Source organism: Vombatus ursinus, unplaced genomic scaffold, assembly GCF_900497805.2.
Source record: "Vombatus ursinus unplaced genomic scaffold, bare-nosed wombat genome assembly UNPS02014779.1, whole genome shotgun sequence".
Taxonomy (NCBI): domain Eukaryota; kingdom Metazoa; phylum Chordata; class Mammalia; order Diprotodontia; family Vombatidae; genus Vombatus; species Vombatus ursinus.
The window spans coordinates 37,265,017-37,285,073 of NW_020954557.1; the positions used below are offsets into that span (position 1 = coordinate 37,265,017).

The 20,057-nt window shown below is 36.7% G+C and overlaps 1 protein-coding gene across 8 annotated transcripts in view; it reads right to left on the bottom strand.

The window, feature by feature from the left end:
* Positions 1-233: 233 nt before the first annotated feature.
* Positions 234-20,057, bottom strand: part of OSBPL6 (oxysterol binding protein like 6) — a 257,856-nt gene continuing 238,032 nt past the window's right edge. For all 8 annotated transcript variants that reach the window (XM_027866186.1, XM_027866187.1, XM_027866193.1 and 5 more), the window contains 4 exons: positions 18,468-18,612; positions 11,691-11,817; positions 5,521-5,643; positions 234-1,850 (listed from right to left, as the gene is read on the bottom strand). In XM_027866186.1, coding sequence (XP_027721987.1) covers positions 1,742-1,850; positions 5,521-5,643; positions 11,691-11,817; positions 18,468-18,612 — 504 coding nt within the window. In that variant the 3' untranslated portion in view covers positions 234-1,741. The remainder of the gene's footprint in view (positions 1,851-5,520; positions 5,644-11,690; positions 11,818-18,467; positions 18,613-20,057) is intronic.

Below are 20,057 nucleotides of genomic sequence, written 5' to 3' on the forward strand. Positions count from 1 at the left end.
TTTTACCCAAGCTTTCATTAGAATTTTCTCTTTTTACTCCTGATACAGGTGTTATCTAAAGAATGGAATATACATTTTTACTTTAAGCCTTGGCTTTTTTGTTGGGGGTGATAAATACTAGAATCACTATGAGTGATTAAACAAGTAAAATTTCAATGATCTTGTTATCAGTTTAACATAACAGGTACAGCCCAGTTATAGGGCTCTAACTAAGAATAAATACATGAGTGTCTATGTAGGCATTCTGTATGAAAATCTCTTGAGATCTTCATACAGGTGTTAATTTTGCCATTTACATGCAAAACAAATAGTGAATACTGATGCAAGTTGCCTGTATAACCCTCCCATGTGGTAGTGGAAAAACAGGCCTTAAATTATGCAAAATACAGGTATGGCCACTTTTGGGGTAAGCGATGAATTCCTCATCCATTCTTCTTCCATTGCTGAAAAAAATCCAAACCAAAACCTTAAGTGCTTGATAAATGGCCACCTACCAACAAAAATCTTGTTTCTTCCCTGAAAAAACTCAGAATCACTTAATGGAAAACATAAAACACAGTTTTGCGTAGGACTCATTTAGACAACACAAATAAGCAGTTATTAATGCTAATAGGTAGTGTTCCTCTTCCTGTCCCTACTGAAAATTATCTAGGGATCCTGGGTGAGGGAGTCAGGAGGTTGGCAAGCAATATGATGACAAATCCCAGCTCCAAATCTATGTAATTAAATCTCCTCTGTGCCTTACATAAAAATGACGGTTAAGATTATAGTACTATCGAGCCCTGAAGGGCTCTTCATGTCCTTCAGGTTCTCCTTCAAAAGTTTCTTAACACTGATGCAAAGTAAGCAAATTAGATTTTGTCCACTAAATGGGCTCACTGTGATTTCAAAACCAGCAGGGATTATTTCTCAGTGAAGGGTATTTTAGGATAGGAACTTCTTAACTAGCAACCTGGATGCAGCCTTCGATTTCTCTTCTGATGGATCCCAACCCTAGCATCCATCTCATCAAAGCCAACTGTGCAGCTTCTCCTTGCCATGTGATCACCCGTTTATGCTCCTGTATGGGACTGCTTTGACCCCCAGCATGGGAATCATATCATGCTTCAAAAAGATCTGTTCTTCACACCAGCCTAAGAGCACACATTTTAAAATGATTTATTTTACATCTTCACATTTCTTAAGGCATGAACAATGGCGTATGGATGGAACAGGTTTCCCAAAGCATCATGTTGTGTTGTTGTTGTTGTCATTGTTGTTTAACAAGGCCAGCACAAGCGTGTCACATCAAAGGACAAACGTCAAGCCTGAACTGACCCGCAGCTGTGACCCGGGAGTTTAGAGTATATAATCATGGCTCTTCCAAGCAAATGACCAAATTCATTATACATTTATACATATTATTTTGAACTCTCGAGGTTGGCTTTAAGCACCAGGTACAGTTTTTTTTTTCTTTACAAATTCTTCAGACTTTGGATTACTTTAATCTGCTCCCTTTATTCTGCGTTTCAAGGGTGAGGACGTTTTAAGGAGTATGGCTGCAGCAAAACAGAAAGGATCCCAAAGTGGTCAGGGGCCTGGTCTAATGCACTTTTGAAAGTCCATTATAAAGATGAATAGAAAAGCAAATGGTAAGTTTTCTGTAGACCCACAAACCACGCTTAGCTATAAGAAACATCATTGTGCATAGTTATTTATTCATTCAGAGTGTGATATGTGTACTCGGATCTACAGTCTTGGGTTACCAGAGTACAGGGCTTTCTACTTTGCTAAAGCCAGGGTCCTTTCGAAGCTCCCAGTAGGTGTCATTAGAAACCCAGGCTTCTCTTTGATTGGCATCAATGACTTTTCTGTGAAAACATAAAAAAAAATTCATATCAGATTCAATGACACTCAATTCCAAACATTTTTTAAGTGCCTAACATGCTGCAAGACAGTCAAACAGACCTTGATTCTCTTTTGTCGCCATGAAACTTACTAAAAATGATGTTATTGGCTATATGTTACCTTACACAGCTTGGGCAGTTAGAGCAAGTCTTGGCAAATTATACTTTGCAAAGTTACGGCCACTACTGATTCAGATGTATTAGCATATCCCCACTGTAGCTGGCCTCATAGCCATGTTAAAGGAAAAATAATTAATGTGGGAAACCATCTGGCTAATACTTCAAAGTAGATTTTTAAAATCCATTTTTCCGTTGGACTCCAGCTGGGTCCCAATATAACTCCGATATGCTAATGGTTTATGATCTCATCAATATGGCCATTCCTTCCAATGATGCAGATTGCAGACTAACCATGCCTGGTGATCTTATTCTACTTTGGTTCACGACCTCCCATAAATTTGCCACAGGGTCCATCTGATGTGCAGGTGGACTTCCTTGAAGTCTTTTAAAACCACAGGATATGAGTATTATCAAAATTCCACAAATATGTTAGGGCCTTCTGTACTATATGAATTACTACTCTTCCTCACTACTTTAGGCTAATCTGGAGCAGGCAAAGACAGATTGAATTTATGATCCAGCTGAATCTGAAAATATTTTTTAAAATCACAGGAGTACTGAAGCTGAAAGGGAAGACAAGTCAATAAGCTCAATAATTTATTAAACTTCTGTTATGTGTTAGACACTGTGCGAAGCCTTGGGGATAAAAAAAAAAGGTTTAAAAAAACAGGTCCTGCTCTCAAGGAGCTTACAGTCCAATGGGAGAGATAGACATGATACATACAGGGGAAACGGGATAGTCTTAGAGTGAAGGCACCAGAATTAAGGAAGATTGGGAGTTGGTTCTTATATAAGGTAAGGTTTTAGCTGGGACTTAAAGGAAGCCAGGAAAATGAGGTGATGGAGATAAGGAAAGAGAGCATTTCAGGTATGGGTGACAGCCAGGGAAAATGCCCTGAGTTGGGAAATGAAAGTCGTGGGTGTGGAAAAACAAGCAAGAAAAGTTGGAGACCATCTAGTAAGAAGGTAACATTTTATAGATGAGGCCAACAATGCCCAGAGAGGCAATGAGATCTGCCCAAAGTTGCCAACCTATTAAGTACAATTTAAAATGAAAGGCATTTAAACTGAGATTTTATCCTCTTTACAACATCTTTCTTTTTTGGCGTGGGGCATGGGGGTGGGGAGAGGGGCGAGATAAGGAAGAAGGGAAAGAGGTTATTTCTGAGCTCATGATCTTACTCCCGAGTTTTTCCTGATGAGAAGAAAGGAAAACATACTCCCCGAAATTTAAAAGACTTAGCTTTAAAGGGAAGGCTGTACAGAACAGAAGGGACTTCATGCTGTCAGGATTTTTAAGTTATGCATGCGGTAACGGAGTAAAACGAAACCAGCTGGGAACTCATCCTCAGACTCAGTCCAGTTACCAATAAACAGGGAAGGAGTGCTAAGGGGAGGCCTAGGCAGGAAAAGACTATGATTTTTCATGTACATTTGAAGATCAAATTCTTGCTGAGGATTTTAGGCAAAGATGACCATACTGAAAAACTTTAGGCAAAGATGAGCATACTGAAAAACCAAATCTAAGTAAAAAAAGGAGATAAAATTCTTTTTTTTCCTCACTTAGGTAATTTTTTTACAGTACATATGGGAATTCAAAGAGGCCTACGAATTATGAAAATAATTACACATGCACACAGACACACACAGACACACACACACACACACACATGTTTTTTGGTAGGCAATCGGGGTTAAGTGACTTGCTCAGGGTCACACAGCTAGTAAGTGTCAAGTGTCCGAGGCCTGATTTGAACTTAGGTCTTCCTTGTAAATTATGTTTTGATTTAAAAAACCACATCCAATCATTGTCCTTCTGGGTATATTTCAATTCCAGAGATTTGAAAATCATTGTAAAGGATGTGATGACATAATGTGAAAGAAAAATAGGACAAACAATAACTGCTTTTAGTCTAGATGAGTGGTCAATTGGTTAAGGTGGGTTTTTGACATCCTCACTCACTAATTCTCTTCTATATTCTGAAGCAAAAGAGGTTCAGAGAAAGGAGTAGTGGGGAGGGAGTATCAGTTTAAGTCTAATAAGAATGGAATCAAAATAAAAGGAAAATGTGATTTAAATTTGATTTGGTATCTAATGCCTCAAAGAGAGTTTTTAAAAACTTCCTAATACTGATAACACAATCAACCAGCCAACATTTTTAAGTGTCTACCATGTGGTAGGCACTGTTGTCAAATGTTTTTCTTTAGTTATTGAATATTTCAAATAAAGAGGATCACAGAATTTAAAATTAGAATAAAATTATTATTTATTTAGAACTAGAAGGATGTTAGAGTGCACTGAACCCAATTCCCTCACTTTGCTGATAAGGAAACTGAGGGGTAAGAGAGCTGGTCATGACATCAGAGGACCTAAATGTGAATCCCAGATCTCCCATGTAGGAGTAGTGTAATCTTATTCAAATCACTTAATTTCTTGAATCTCAGTTTTCTCATTTGAATACCAGGCAGGAGAACAGTCATATCAACTACATCAGGGGATGTAGGTGAGAAAAAGGCTTTAGCAAAAAGACTTTTATGCAAATATAAATGGTTAGTATTATTATTATTGTAATTGAAAAACACATCTATAAAGAATGAGGAACTTTGAACACATCCATTAGAGGTTGAGATGTTTTAAAGCAAATAGCCATGAAATAACAGCTCTAATGTCTACATGGTGTAGTGTGAGGCAAGGTCTTTGACCCTTCAGATTAATTACTGTATCTACAGTGATTTGAAAAGGACATATAACAATTGTCAATTTATGTGACAAACAGAGAAGCCTAGTAGTAATGATCATCCTATCATTGTTTAATAATCATTGGCATCACAACGCAATGGATTTCAAAGACAGGTATTCACAAAATCCATTAACATTGGAATTCAAAGGGCCATCTAGTCCAATTGTCACATGAACAAGAAAACCCATTATAAGCAAAGACAAGTGATCATTCAGCCTTTCCTTGAAGACCTCCAATATAGGGGAAATCCCCTGCCTAGTAGGCAGCCCATTCCACTTCTGAATGGTTCTAAAAGTGAAATGGGCTACATATTCATAATTCAAATATCAAGTGCCTTTCTCTTGTTACAAATTTCTTGGCAAGAATGGGTGAAGGGTGATACTTTCTCTACAGAATCTCTGATCACTAAACAAGACGTCCTGGTAACATCTCATTTTCCTTGGCTTTGCAAGGAAGACATCAGCATCTTCCATAGGCAGAGTAAAGAAGGAGGACAGAATAAGACTGGCTTTTTCAGGATTAGTGAGCCCAAAGTATTCATGAAATCTTCTTCCTCCATGCTTCCTGAGCAGAAAGCAACATTCACTCTCTTAATGGAATCCATTCCTTTGCCTCTTTACATTCTCCTATTACCATAGTGTTCTTATTTTTATTCACTAGCAGTTATCTTTGATGATAACACTTTTTTCCCCTTAAAAATATAAGAAGATATAAAAATATAAGAAAAATATAAGAAAATATAAGAAGCTAGTTATAGAAATGGACTGACTTACTTAAAAAATTTTGGTATATGTTCCAGGTGATTTTCTTCCATGTATCGCCTTCTGGATCTTTGGAGCTCTTCTACTCTTTGCTTCTCAGCAGCTGCTGCTTCTAAATTTCCTTCCTCCAAAAACCTAAGCACAGAATAGTTCAGCTTACAGAAGATATATCACATTAGGTAGGAGTAAAATAATTTAATCCATACCACAAAAGTAGATATCCTGGTTACTACGAGTAGAAAACATTGCAGTATTTTAATTTATTATCATACCCTTTGTTATTGTTGTTCAGTCATTTTTCAGTTGTGTCTGACTCTTCATGACCCCATTTGGGGTGTTCTTGGTAAAGATACTGGAGTGGTTTGCCATATCCTTCTCCATCTTATTTTATAGATAAAGAACAGAGGCAAACAGGGTTAAGTGACTTGCCCAGGGTCACACAACTGTGTCTGAAGCCAGATTTGAACTCAGGATGATGAGTCTTCCTCCTACCCACTAAAATTTTTCCTTCTCTATCCTTGTTCTACCTGAGACCAGGAAAGAGTAATGTAGAAGAGTAAAATGAAGATTAAATTTGGTGTTGGAGGATCTGGGTTCAAATCCTACCTTTGACACTACCTGTGTGACCTTGGGGTGGTTGGACTAGATGACCTGAAGTCCCATATAACTCTAAATACATCATCCTATAATCTTTCTTAACTAGTAAATGAGTAATTAAATTATCAATCTATTCTTCCCCTCCTCCAATAATTAAGTAGGGTCATTTCACCCACATAAAAATCTAAACAAGATAAATTAGTAGACAATTATTTATACTACAAATATAGTCTTGCTTCACAAAAATAATCACTGCAATGTTTCTTTGGATAACCAGTTTCCCTGTGCACTTGTAATTGTTTTTGGATCAATTTAATGGAAGTGAGGGAAAAAAAAGCCCTAAAGCCAATTAAAAGTTAATTAGAAATAAACATAAATTATCTCAAAGTAAAATAAGTTTGGCTAATTATCTGAAGGTCATGGCATCAGATGATTTGCCTTCTCGCTATTGGACTTTCCCATAATTTTCCAGGAACACTTCTACTATGAAATGCAAAATCCACCTTAATCACATTAAGGGTAGGAATCAGGAATGATTTGGCCTTTAACAGGCTGTTTTCGGATTCTAGAACTTAAAAAAAGGTGGGAAATTTAGCTTGCCTAATGGAAAAAAATAAAGAAAAAATAACTCTGTTAAGAAATGTTTTTAAAAAATGATCTCATGTGAATATTTTTGGAGGATACAAAGTCAAAAGGCAGTCTTCCCTTTGTTCTATCAAAGTGCACTTGTTATACATGAGGTTGTGCTGTGCATCCACAAGTGCCATTATAGGGCAAGATAGCCAGCTGTTCACCATCTCCACTGAGGCCTGACTAAGAGGAAATGAGCTTAAAGTGCATCAGGAGATATTTCCGTGACAAAGTGAAGATTTGGATGACTGCCAAAGGTTTTTAGACACTATAGTGGATTAATAAGGAACAACATAGAATTGGTGATTTAAAAAAAAAGGATGACAATCTTCTACCCATTGATAGAGGTTTAAGGTTATCATTGTAAAGAAATCCTATTGCAACCCTTTTATTCTGAATTACACTTATGTGAAAAAAAAAAAGAATTGATAGAAGCTGGGACACTTTTTCCTCCATTCAGAATATATGGAAAAAGAGTAAGTCCTGTGAAAAAGAAAGGGTATCAGGAAATGTGATAAAAAGTCTCGATGAGAGAATTTTTTAAATTACAGAATGTTGGGCAAAATAAGGCAAAGTATATATGAATAAATGAGGAATATATTCATAAATATATGAATAAATGAAATAAAATACAGGCACAAAATTGAGAAAATGAATAAAACTTCTAATGGAGATGTTAAAATGTCAAAAATGAGGACAAAGGATAAGTACATAATATGGTATTTTGTAAAGGAAGTTACTGATAAATGTTGATATCAGGCTTAGGGAAGCAATTAATTCAGCAAATGACCTTGCCTGAAGGAATCTAGAAGGAATGGTCAAGTATTATGAAACCTCCTCCAAGAAAACAAAGACATTAGTGGCACCCAGTGGTTTAATTGCTGCAGCTGATTGAAGGCAAGTTCTTCAGAAAAGAAAGGAAGATTTGAGTAGAGCTGTAAAGATGGTGTCTGTTGATGGGATTGAGATTTCTGTACTAGAGCTTCACATATCAGAATGACAGGCTCCTGACTAGGGATGGCACCAACCCAAGCTGTTGCAAATGCATTTTCCAGGAGTCTTGAAAATCCAATTAAATGGGTTTACATCAAAAGAGAATGGGGAGGAAGAAAATTGCCTTTTTATAGCCACTAAGCTATAAAGAGTTAGCTGTAAAATAGGGACAATAGCCATGGCATACCCAAAAATTCACATGAGTGAAGAAACAAGCAAGTAGTGAAACCATTGCTTCAAGAATCTATATACAGGTGCACAAAACATAGGTGACAAGTAAGGGGAAGGAGAAAGCCTAACACAAAGAGGCAAATTTGAAATTAAAGGGATCACTGAGATACGATGGTCTGAGACTCATGATGAGGAACATGCCTGGGGAAGGATACACTTTTACTCAAAAGGAATGGCATAGATAAAAGAGGTGCAGAGTAGCATAGGTATTGAGATATATTCATGTGAGGAAATACAGAAAAAAAAAAGATGGTAATCATGGTGGAGAACATTTGGGCATGAACATTTGAGCAAAGATGAATAGAAGCAAAAACAAGCAGTATTGTCAGCAGTGTATACACTTCTGATCACTGGGGGAGGAGCAAGAACATAAATGAGGCATTTGGAAAATAAATTATAAGCATTGCATGGATGCATGATATGGTAGCTATGTGACCTATGGCAAGTCACTTAATGCTGTTTGCCACAGTTTCCTCATCTGTAAAATGAGCTGGAGAAGGAAATGACAAATCACTCCAGTGTCTTTGCCAACAAAGCCCCAAAAGGGTTCTCAAAGAGTTGAATATGACTGAAAAATGACTAAATAACAAATATGTAAGGGTAGCTAGGCTGTACAGTGGATAGAAACTCTTCCTGAGTTCAAACTCAGCCTCAGACAATAGCTGTGTGATGTTGGACAAGTCACTTAACCCTGTTTGCCTCAGTTCTTCATCTGCAAAATGAGCTGGAGAAGGAAATGGCAAACCATTCAGTATCTCTGCCAAGAAAATCCCAAATGGGTCCTGAAGAGTCAGACATGACTGAAAAATGACTCAAGAACAAAAATGATATAGTGGAGAAGGGAGACTTTGGTTAGTCAGAGCACTTTCTCTACAAAAAGTAAAACAGTTAATTATTTCTTGAACTGACTTGATAACAATTTCATCCTTCAAGTAATGAAGACACTATTGAGAGGGAGGACTTTCTGTTTTAGAGCTAGTTCTCAGTGACAAGGAAGAAATGGCAACAGAGGTGGAAATGATGGGAACTTAATGAGGAAGTGACTTGAATATCTTCAAATTTGAGACAGAGAAGGAGAGGGAAGCAGGGAAAAGATTAACACTCACTAGATTAGGGGAGAATAGATTTCAAAGGGTTCAGAGAAAGGATCGTAGGATCACATGTGCTAAGACTCTAAAGGGGAAATTAGACGTGGATGAATGAGAAGCTCTTACAAATGATATTCTGAAGAAACAATTTTCATGAGGAAGAAAAGAAAGGTAGGAAGAAAACAAGCATATAAATGACTGGCCAAGGGTCACACAGCTAATTAGTGTCTGGGGTTGGATTTGAACTCATGGCTTTTGTGACTCCAGGCCCACCATTCTGTCCACCGGGCCACCAAACTGTTTAAAGATATTGATGTGGCTGCCCAGGGAACTCATCACTCAACTTTGATATTAAAAATACATGTATAGAAAATGGACAGAAGGGCAGGTAGTAGAGAATAAAACTGGTACAGTCCTCAAAGGATAGTGGCTGGAGTATTAAAACTTACAATTAACTGAGGTCATGATAAAAGCTAATGACCACAGAAGGGGTTTGGTCTTTTTTTTTTTTTTAAAGCTATATTGGTAAAAAGAGAATGATTAATAAGGGATAAGTAGTACTGCTCATTTGAGTAATATGAATGTGACTATAGGAGGACAGGCAGAGCCGATTAACTTTATTTTGCTTCCATTTTTCTACCAAGGAGAATGTCATTTGGACTAGAAGGGACTAAAGAAAAGCAGCTAATAGGGAATTTGATAACCAAGATAAGTATGGCGATAATAATAGCTATCATTTATATAGCACTTACTATCTGCCAGGTACTATGCTAAGCACTTTTTGATTGTTATCTCATTTGATTCTTACAACAACCCAGGGAGGGAGGTAGGTACTATTATTACCCCTATTTTACTGATAAGGAAACTGAGGCAAACAGTGGGTTAAGTGGCTTGCCCAGAGTTACCCAGCTAGTATGTGTCTGAGGCTGGAAAAGGGTGTTTATCTTTGAAGAGTTCAAGTCATCAGGCCCGGATGAACCCCAACCTAGAATCTACAGAATCTTTAGATATAATGTGTGAGCCACTGTGAATAATAATGGAAATATGATGAAAAATGAAAGAGGTGCTGAAGAATTGGGGAAGGGCAAGGTCATGATTTTCAAAACAGAAAGAAGAGGAGGAGGGGAAGGAGGAAGAGAACCTACAAATTATTGGACAGTAAGCTTGCCTTCAGTTCATAGTAAAATTCTCTAACATAGTATTGAAAAGATGGTTAGTGAACATATAGAAAAGGAAGCAGTGATCATAAGGAGTTACTCAATTCTTGGCTTCATCAAGAACAGGTTATGTTAGAATGATGTAATTCCCCCCTTTCCCTTTTTTAAACAAAGTTACTAGATTGGTAGATAAGGGGATGGTGTAGATATAGTTTACCTAAAGTTTAGCAAAGCATTTGACAGAGTTTCTGATGTTTTTCTTAAGGATAAGTTGGAAATACATAAAGTAGACCATAATACAGTTTGGTGGATGCAGAACTGATTGAATTAGTGAACTGGGATGTCAATTCCTAGTGGAGTAGCACACGGATCTATCCTTGGTACTAGGCTGCTGCACATATGAATCAGTGACTTGGATAAAGGAATAGATGCCATGCTTACCAAATTTACAGAAGACACAAAGCTGGGAGGGATAGTTAATCACTGGATGACAGAGTCAGCATCCAAAAAGATCCTGACGAGCTAGACCACTGAACTGAATCTAACAAGATAATATTTAATATTTAATCAACTCTTAGATTTGGGTTCAAAAACCTCAACTTCACAAGGATACTATAAGGGGGGAGGGTTTAATCAACCAATGACTCAACAGAAAAAAGATCTGATGATCTTAGTGATTGCAAGCTTGATATGAGTCAGCGTGGGATAGCAGTCAAAAGTGCAAACATGATCTTAGGCTGTATTAAGACTGATTAGGATAGCAGAGGTGACTGTCCTGCACTACTATGCCCTGATCAGGCTGCTTCTGCAGTACTCTCTTTAGTCTTGGGTACTACGTTGTATGAAGGACATTGTTAAATTGGAGTGTAACTCAGAGGAAGGCAATCAACACACAGAAGAGCCCTGAGGTCACTTCATATGGACATTAGTTATGGAAACTAGGCATGTATAATTTGGAGAAAGGAACCACCTTCAAGTATTTAGAGGTGGAATACTGTTGTTCTGCTAAAGGCAGAAGAACAATTAGCACCATCCCAAAGTGCAATGAAATGCCTGCAGAGTTCCTGGCTTCTCCCTCATGTTAGGTCTTTAGGAAAGGCTGAGTGACTATTTATCAGGCACGTGATAGAGGGGAACTTTTGATGGATTTAGATTTGATGTCCTTTCTCTGATTCTGTCACTCCAAATTCCAGGTCCTTTCCATTTTACTGTACTTCTCTCTTTGTTTATTTTTTCTTATGATTAAAAAAATACAAAAACAAACAAAATAAGAGAAGCAAGGAAGCTCCGGTGGATATTTTTGCAAGTTAGATAAACCAGAAATTTAGTACATTACAACAGAGAACATTCTGTTTTGATTAGTTTACGTACTGTCTTGCATATAAGGAAGTATTTAAACACATTTGCTGAAATCAGTCAAGGGGAGAGAATGGTTTGGTAGCCTCTGGAGATCCTGCAATGCATTTAAAAATTTTTAAACTCTTACCTTTGATCAGGCCGGAATCGAGCATCTGTTGGAGGAAGAAGCTCTTTCAGGACAGGATCTAATTCATTGAGTTCAATAGCAAACCTTGTAAAGCCATAGTAGAGTTCATAATTAGTTGGCATGGAACCTGAAAGAAATAAAATAAAATAAAATATTGCTGACATACATTAAGGAATAAAACTCAAACAAAAAAAATTAAGGTGCCCATGTGATTCATTACTGTAAACAGTTGCTACTGACTAACGTGGCCTCTTCATATAACCATGAACATATTAGATTGACATCACTGAGTTGGAAGAGACTGGATCCTATGTTTGAACTTCCTCAATAAGGGATAAGCAGCCTCTGAAGACCTCCAGTGTTTGGAGTCCCACTAGCACCCCAACTCAGCCAATTTCATTTCTATACCATTAATTTTTCCATACATAGAGACTAAATATGTGTCTCTATAACTTCTATCCTTTGTTCCTTCTTCTGTTCTTTGGAAGCAAGTGGAATATGCTGAATTCCTCTTTCACAGGGGAGCTTTTCAAATAATTAAATTCAGCTATCATGGTCTTCCTAAATCTTTCCTTCTCCAGGTCAAATATCCCCTACCTTCAACTAATCCTTATATAAAATAATTTTCAGTCCCCTCACTATTTTATTAGTATTGCTTAGGATAAACTCCAGTTCATCAATGTCCTTCCTAAAATATGGTACCCAGTACCACATCACACCTATCAGATTGGCTAACATGACAAAACAAGAAAATGATAAATGTTGAAGATGTGGAAAAATTGGAACACTAATGCATTGTTGATGGAGTTGTGAAATGATCCAGCCATTCTGGAGAGCAGTTTGGAACTATGTGCAAATGGCTACAAAAATGTGCATACCCTTTGACCCAGCAATAGCACTTCTAGGGCTGTATCCCAAAGAGATCATAAAAATGGGAAAAGGACCCACATGTACAAAAATATTTATTGCAGCTCTTTCTGTGCTGGCCAAGAATTGGAAATTGAGGAGATGCCCATCAATTGGGGAAAGGCTAAAGAAGTTGTGGCATATGAATGTAATGGAATATTATTATGCTATAAGAAATGATGAACAGGCAGACTTCAGAAAAACCTGGAAATAATTGTATGGACTGATGTTGAGTGAAGTGAGCAGAACCAGGAGAATGTTGAACACAGTAACAGCCACATTGTGAGATGACTAAGTTTGATAGACTCAGCCCTTCTCAGCAATGCAAGGATCTAAGACATCTCCAAAAGACTCATGATGGAAAATGCTATCCACATCCAGAGAAAGAACTATGGAGTTTGAATGCAGATTGAAACACACTATTTGCTCTTTTTTTTCTTCTGTTTTGTTTTGTTCCTTCTTTTTTGTGGTTCTTTCTATTGGTTCTAATTTTTCTTTACAACGTGACTAATGTGAAAATATATTTAATAGGAATGTACATGTAGAGCCTATATCAGATTGCACGCTGTCTTGGGGAGGCAGAGGGGGAGGGAGAAAATTTAAAACTCAAAACCTTATGGAAGTGATTGTTGAAAACTAAGAATAAATTAATTAGAAAAAAAGAAATGATGAGCAGACAGACTTCAGAAAAACTTGGAAAGACTTGCACGAACTGATGCTGAGTGAAGTGAGCAGAACCAGCAGAACATTGTACATAGTAACATACACATTGTGTGATGACTTAACTTTGATAGACTTAGCTCTTCTCAGCAATACAAGGAGCTAAGACAACTCCAAAAGACTCATGATGGAAAATGCTATCTACATTCAGAGAAAGAACTGTGGAGTCTGAATGCAGATAAAAGCATACTATTTGCTCTCTTTTTCAGTTATTTTTGTTTTGTTTTGTTCCTTCTTTCTTGTGGTTCCTCCCCTTGGTTCTAATTCTTCTTCATAGCATGACTAATGTGAAAATATATTTAATATGGATGTATATGTAGAGCCTATATCAGATTGCACACTGTCTTGGGAAGTTTGATGAGGAGGGAGGGGGAGAAAATTTAAAACTCAAAATCTTATACAAGTGAATGTTGGAAAAAAAAAAGAAAGAAATGTGGTACTCAGAACTAAACACCAAACTCCAGTGTAGTCTAATCCAGGTTAAATGTGAGTCCCCTTCAATGTTAGGGCTTTCCTGATTTGATTATCTCTATATCTTGTATGGACTTGGTTGTTTGCATATTGTTTCCCCCATTGGACTGAGCTCCTTGAGGGCAGGAACTCTTTTTGACTTTGTATTCCCAGTAGTTAGACACAGGGGCTAATATGTTGCATGTGCTTAATAAATGCTTGTTAACTTGACTTGACAGACCTTATTCTGGACACTAAGCTTAGCGATTAATTCAGTTAAGACATGTGAGACTGTGAGTTTCTTAAAATCCACTCAGGGAACTCTTATTTTTCATAGTGATTATCACAAAGTTAAAATTTTTTAAATCAATTATTAGTAGACTGACAAAAATCTAGATTTCCTCATATACCATTTTAGAACACACTGGCTAAACAATTTCATCATGTTTCTTTTAAAATTCCATGTGTTTACAAAAAAAAATGCCAACATAATTAGCTTTATAAAAAAAAGGCTTGCTTGGCAGTGTAATGGAGAAGCAAAAAACATGGCAATTTGTAATAGCTTTGTGTTGACACTTTAACCACTAACTACTTTACCAACAGGAAACGTAAAGCTTACTAATGACTCTTGGGAAACTCCACTGTCAATTTCAAAATTACTCAAATGGGTAAGCAAACCCATAAAGTTATGGATCCACTGTGACAAAATAAGTAACAAACACAGATTCATTATTTTTTTTTACTGGTACTTGATATCAGCACTATACAATTGAGTTATTCAGATTCTACAAGAATAATGAAGCTGTTTATAGTAATTAAATGTAACAGAACTATCTATTACTAGAGATGAAATGACTTAGGGTAAATTAGCACTGAGTGTCAATTAGAGCAGCATGATTTTTGCTGCATTCTTGAAATGCAAATACCTTTTATCATAAGAGCTTAAATTTATATAGTTCCTGAAGGATTATGAAGCATTTTATATGTATTATCTCATTTGATTCTCACCACAACCCTGTGGGGTATGTGCTAGCATTATTTCCATTTTATAGATGGGAAACTGAGACTTTGGGAGATTAAGTGACTTCCCCTACACAGTTAGGTGATTAGAACACTGCACCTAGAGTCAAGAAGATGGAAATTCAAATCCAGCCTCATACACTTAATAGTTGTGTGATCTTGAGCAAGTCATTTAACCTGTCTGCCTCAGTTTCCATAACTGTAAAACTGGCACACAATAACATGTATCTCCCAGAGTTACTGTGAGGGTTAAATGATAAAATATTTGCAAAGTGCCTAGCATAATCCCTAGCACATAGTTGACACTTAATAAACACTTGTTTTCTTCCTTCCTTCCAATGATTATGCCAAAAATAAGTGAATGAGACATGAGCATTGTTAATTCTAAGTCTAGCACTCTATCAACTATGTTCTACCACCTCTCATTTTATAAAACCAAAATATATGATAAAGGTTTTAGAGTAACATATATTTTAGTCATATTTTAAAAATTAAACCACAAAAAGGAGCAAATTTGCATGAAGCTAAATTAACTTTGATCACATGCTAGAAATGTCAATCAATGGAAGCTTAGGGTGAGGAAGGAAGAAAAAAACCTATTCTGAAGTTTACTGGGTAAAATCTTTCAGTAAATTATTAATTTGATTGCTATATAATCAATAAGAGAATGCCTTCTCTAACTGCATGCTGCCTGCCAGTGGAAGTCACACAGCTGTGCTCACTAGGACTACCACTATAGTTTTATTACTTATTTCCAGCTGAGGAGCACAGCAACCTTTTTATTCTTCCCCGGTTCACTCCTTGTCATACTCTCCACAGAATGTTTCAGATCTTTTCTTGACTCAAATCACCTACACCACTCCCTTCTAGAATAGCCTTATTTTCCTCATACTATACAAAAAAACAAACAAAAGACTGAGGCCATTCATGGTAAGGTCTCTTTTCTTCTCTTCTCTATATCTCAAAACCCTTCAACAGTATCATCTACTCTAATCATCTGTTCCAGTGTGAGAGGAAAAGATGGTCTGTGTCCTTCCAAGGCCAAACTCTTCTATTTTTCCTCTTGATATCATTCCTTCCCATCTTCTGTTAGAGGCTGTCTCTTCAATTATCCTCTTTCTAATTTCCAATCTAACGTGCTCATATCTTCCCTAACCTTCATTTGACCTTGTCATCCACTCAAGTATGATCTAATGTCTCTCCTCCTTTTCATAGCCAAACTCCCTGAAAATTCTAGCTACATTCTATATCTAAATAATGTATATTCACTGCTTCCACTTTTTCATCTCACTTTTCAATCCCTTTTAGGGGACAGAGTATCATTATTTATCAAGAAGATATATATTCATTCAAGACCACCCAGGAATGACAGGGAAAAAGAAACAGGGTGGAAAGTATTTGGTTGAAGAGTAACAGAGTTAAAAACAGAAGGGATTTTGATACCAGAGTTTATTAGTGACCACCTTGACCGAGAAAATGGACAAGGATTAGGAAACCAAACATAAGCCTGATATGGACACGGTCATCTGTTACTTCAATTATGTGGATATCTACTGGAACTTTCTCTGTACCCCCAGTGGAATAGCTAAGAATAGCTCCATCTGGCTTAAAATGATCAGTTCATCTTTCAAAATGCAGATGAATCAGTGAAGGTAATATCTATTTAGGACTTGGTTCTTACCAACAAGGAAAAAACTAGTTGTCTAGGTAGAAAAGGTTAGAACCACTAGAAAAAGATCACGATCCCATTTTAGAACTTTTGTTAGAGAAGGAGAGGAAAGTTGGATATAGTCAGACCTTCATTTACAATTTAGGGATAACAGATTTTTTTTTTAAAGTTTTGTTGGGTTTTTTGGTGGTGGTGGTGGTGGTGGTGGTGGTGTGTGTGTGTGTGTGTGTGTGTATAATTTCTCGAACTATCCTATTCCTCTGGATTAAATCTATTCTTGTAAGAAAGAAAAGAAGTAAAGTAGGAACACCCAACACAGTGACCAACTCTGACAATACCTACAACATTCTGCTCTAGTAGTCTCTTTCCCTTGTACTTTTACTATTTTACAGAGGTGTAATGAGGAAATCAGTTTGTAAACTTGTTAAATAAATGTGGGCAATTATTACTATTTTTATTATTTGTGTGTTTGGCTTAAGAAAATTTAGGATTTCTCCATTAGATCTAAAAACTTCTTCGCTCTCCCCACTTTCTCCTTCCCTTTCACTCCTTCCCCTGTATCCCATTTATTTGGGCACTAATATACTATAAAATTCATCACTTCCAAAATCTACAAAGGCTTGGAATTTACAAGACTACTTCTGCTGAACAATTTGTAAAGCTCCCTTAAAGAACTTAAAATGTTATGCAAATCTAAGTTAATAAGTATTATTATGATTTACTGGAAGCACTCAGTAATAGAGAAAAATGTATTTTTCATGTGACTAAAATAAGCCTTTGGTATAATTATTAGGTGTTTTCAGCTAGAATTCAGAAATAAGTAGCTAAATTCACAACAGAAAATAATTTATATCCTAATGTATCAAGGACTTCCAATTACATAATAATTTCCTGGGCCATTTTGGTCCTGTGTTAGGTTCCACTGCATTTGCCTTCCCTCCCCCTTCCTTTCTCCCCTCTCTTAAATCCTAATAACTGGTTCACCCACATTTTATCCTGTTGTTGACCCCCATCCTAAATGCTTCTAGTCAAGATTATTATTGTCCTAGTATAGGCTAGGGAGCAATGTAGTAGCCAACCAAACCCCTACTTTGATGTCTCTAAACCTATCAGAATTAAGAGATGGTAAAGATTTCTAGGGATTGATAGCGACAATAAAAAAACAGGGCAGTCCGAAGTAGGGGAAATGTGTGAGAGCTGGAGTCATGGGAGACCCAGGTCCATACCCTATAGCTGACATTAACTAGCCCCATGGCCATGGATAACTCATTTCATATCTCAAAGCCTCAGTTCCCTCATCTGCAAAACGGAAAGAATAATTGCTATAGAACTTATCTCTCAAGATTGTTCTGAGGATTAAATTAGATAATACAAGTGTCTCACAAAAAACTAACAGGTCTGTAAATATCAGTAACTGTTAACAACAGGAAGCTGGGTAGCCTCTTAACTTCTATACTCTTTACTATCCCCATGTATAAAATGGGAATAGTAATCTCTGCCATTTATCAAGAACTTTGAGGTTTGCTGACCACTTTTCAGACACTGTCTCATTTGATTTTCAAGCCCCACAACAACCCTATGAGGGAACATAGATATTATCATCCTCTTATTACAGATGAAGAAACTGAGGCTCAGAAAAATTAAGCGACTTGCTCCAAATCACACAGCTAGTAAGTGTTGAAGGTGGGATTCAAACACAGTTCTATCAGATTCCAAGTCTGGCACCCTCATATTTGCACTCACTATTTCACAGAGTTTGCTGTGAGGAAACACCAAGTAAATGTGAGTTGTTGTTACTATAAAAACTTACAAAAGTTACCTAAATATGTAACTGCATTTACTTTTGATTAGATACATTTTTAGACCTCTCCATTAACAGAGAAAATAGTTAAGGGGAAGTATATTTGTCATGTGACAACATTATTTCATTAAATTATATTTTATTATTAAAGTAGAATTCTTGACCTCTCCTTTTGGTACTATGCAAATGAGTATACACGGGAAGGTCTCACCTGGCCTCCATATGCACTTTGCTGATGGTGGTACGCCACAGTATAATCCTTCATGCCACTTTCCAAAGAGACGGTGAACCACCTTTCCTTCCTGATCCATGACAACCCCTTGGACTTCATTTACATTAGAATTCCAATAATTTACCTAGAAATAACAACAACTCCCTCTCAATTTGTCATTGTGCTAGTTTCATTATACAGCGATAAAGCCAGAAGGCTCTGTTGAAAGCCTTTACCAAAAAACATCCCATTCTAACAAAAGCTAAAGAAATTTACTTAGCTGAAAAACTCAAATCCTAGACCATTTCAAGAGATTATAAAGAAATGCTTGATGCATCATTACACAGTTCATTCCAAATGTTTGATGAATTGGAATGTGAAGGAGAAAAGAGGTAAGCCATTAGCCAAATACACAGTTTAACACTAGTTCTTAATATATTTTTTCTAAACACTTGAACATGGCTTCATTCTAGAATAGAATAGAATTTTGGAGCTAGAAAAGCCTTGGAGAACTTCTAATATACTCTCCCCTATTTTAGGATTCATGATAGAGCTAGAAAGGACTTCAAGGTTATCTAGTTTAACCATTTCATTTAGTAGATGAGGAAAATGAGGTTCAGGGAGGCTGTCAATTAAGGAAATTGGGAATTAAAGAGGTATGACTTGCCCAGTAAAATTTAAGCTCTTTGAGGGTAGGTACTCTTTTAATTTGTCTTAAAATCTCTAGAACCTAGATAGTACCTGGTATATAGTAGGTGCTTAATTGAACTGTCCATGACCATCCAGTTGGCCAGTGGCAAAGGTAGGACAATAACCTAGGTTCCAATTGGTGCAACATGTTATTTTACCTATTCAATCACAATTTATTGATCATCCTTTAGGTAGGATAAGGTTATTAAACAAATGATATAGTTCCTATCTTACAGAAATTAAGATATATGTTAATGAGCAATTAATTATTCCTTATGGTCAAATACTTCCTCTATATTTAGTAACTTAAGCTAATTTCAGTATTTGGAACATAAAAAGGAGAAATGGATCCAAAAGCCATTTTCAAAGTATTTTGGTAAATACCTGAATTGTATTAGTAATAATAATCCCTCTATTTAAGACATACCAAGTGTGCACACCCATTCACATAATAAAAAAACAAAAACAAAGGATTAGGAGTCAAGATAATTGGATTATGCCACTAACTTCTCATGTGATCTTAAAAGATAAATCATCTATATTTTTGGGCCTTAGCTGTCTCCACCATAAAGTGAGAGAACTGAGCTCAAGGTCCCTTTAAAATCTAACAATTTGGGCCTTTGAATTGGTCATCCCCATACCTGGAATGCTTTTCCTCCTCATCTGCCACTCCTAGAGTCTTTAGTTTCCCCTATGCCTCAATTCAAGTGATACTTTCAGCAGGAGAACTTTTCTGTTCCCTAGAGCTGCTCCTGCCTTCCCATCCAAGGCTATTTTTATGTGTAAGGTGCTGTCTTCCTCATTCAAATGTCAGGTCCTTGAAAGCAGGAACTGTTTCCCTTGTTTTTGTATTGCTAGAGCCCAGCACAGTGTTTAGCACACAGAAGGTGCTTAATAAAT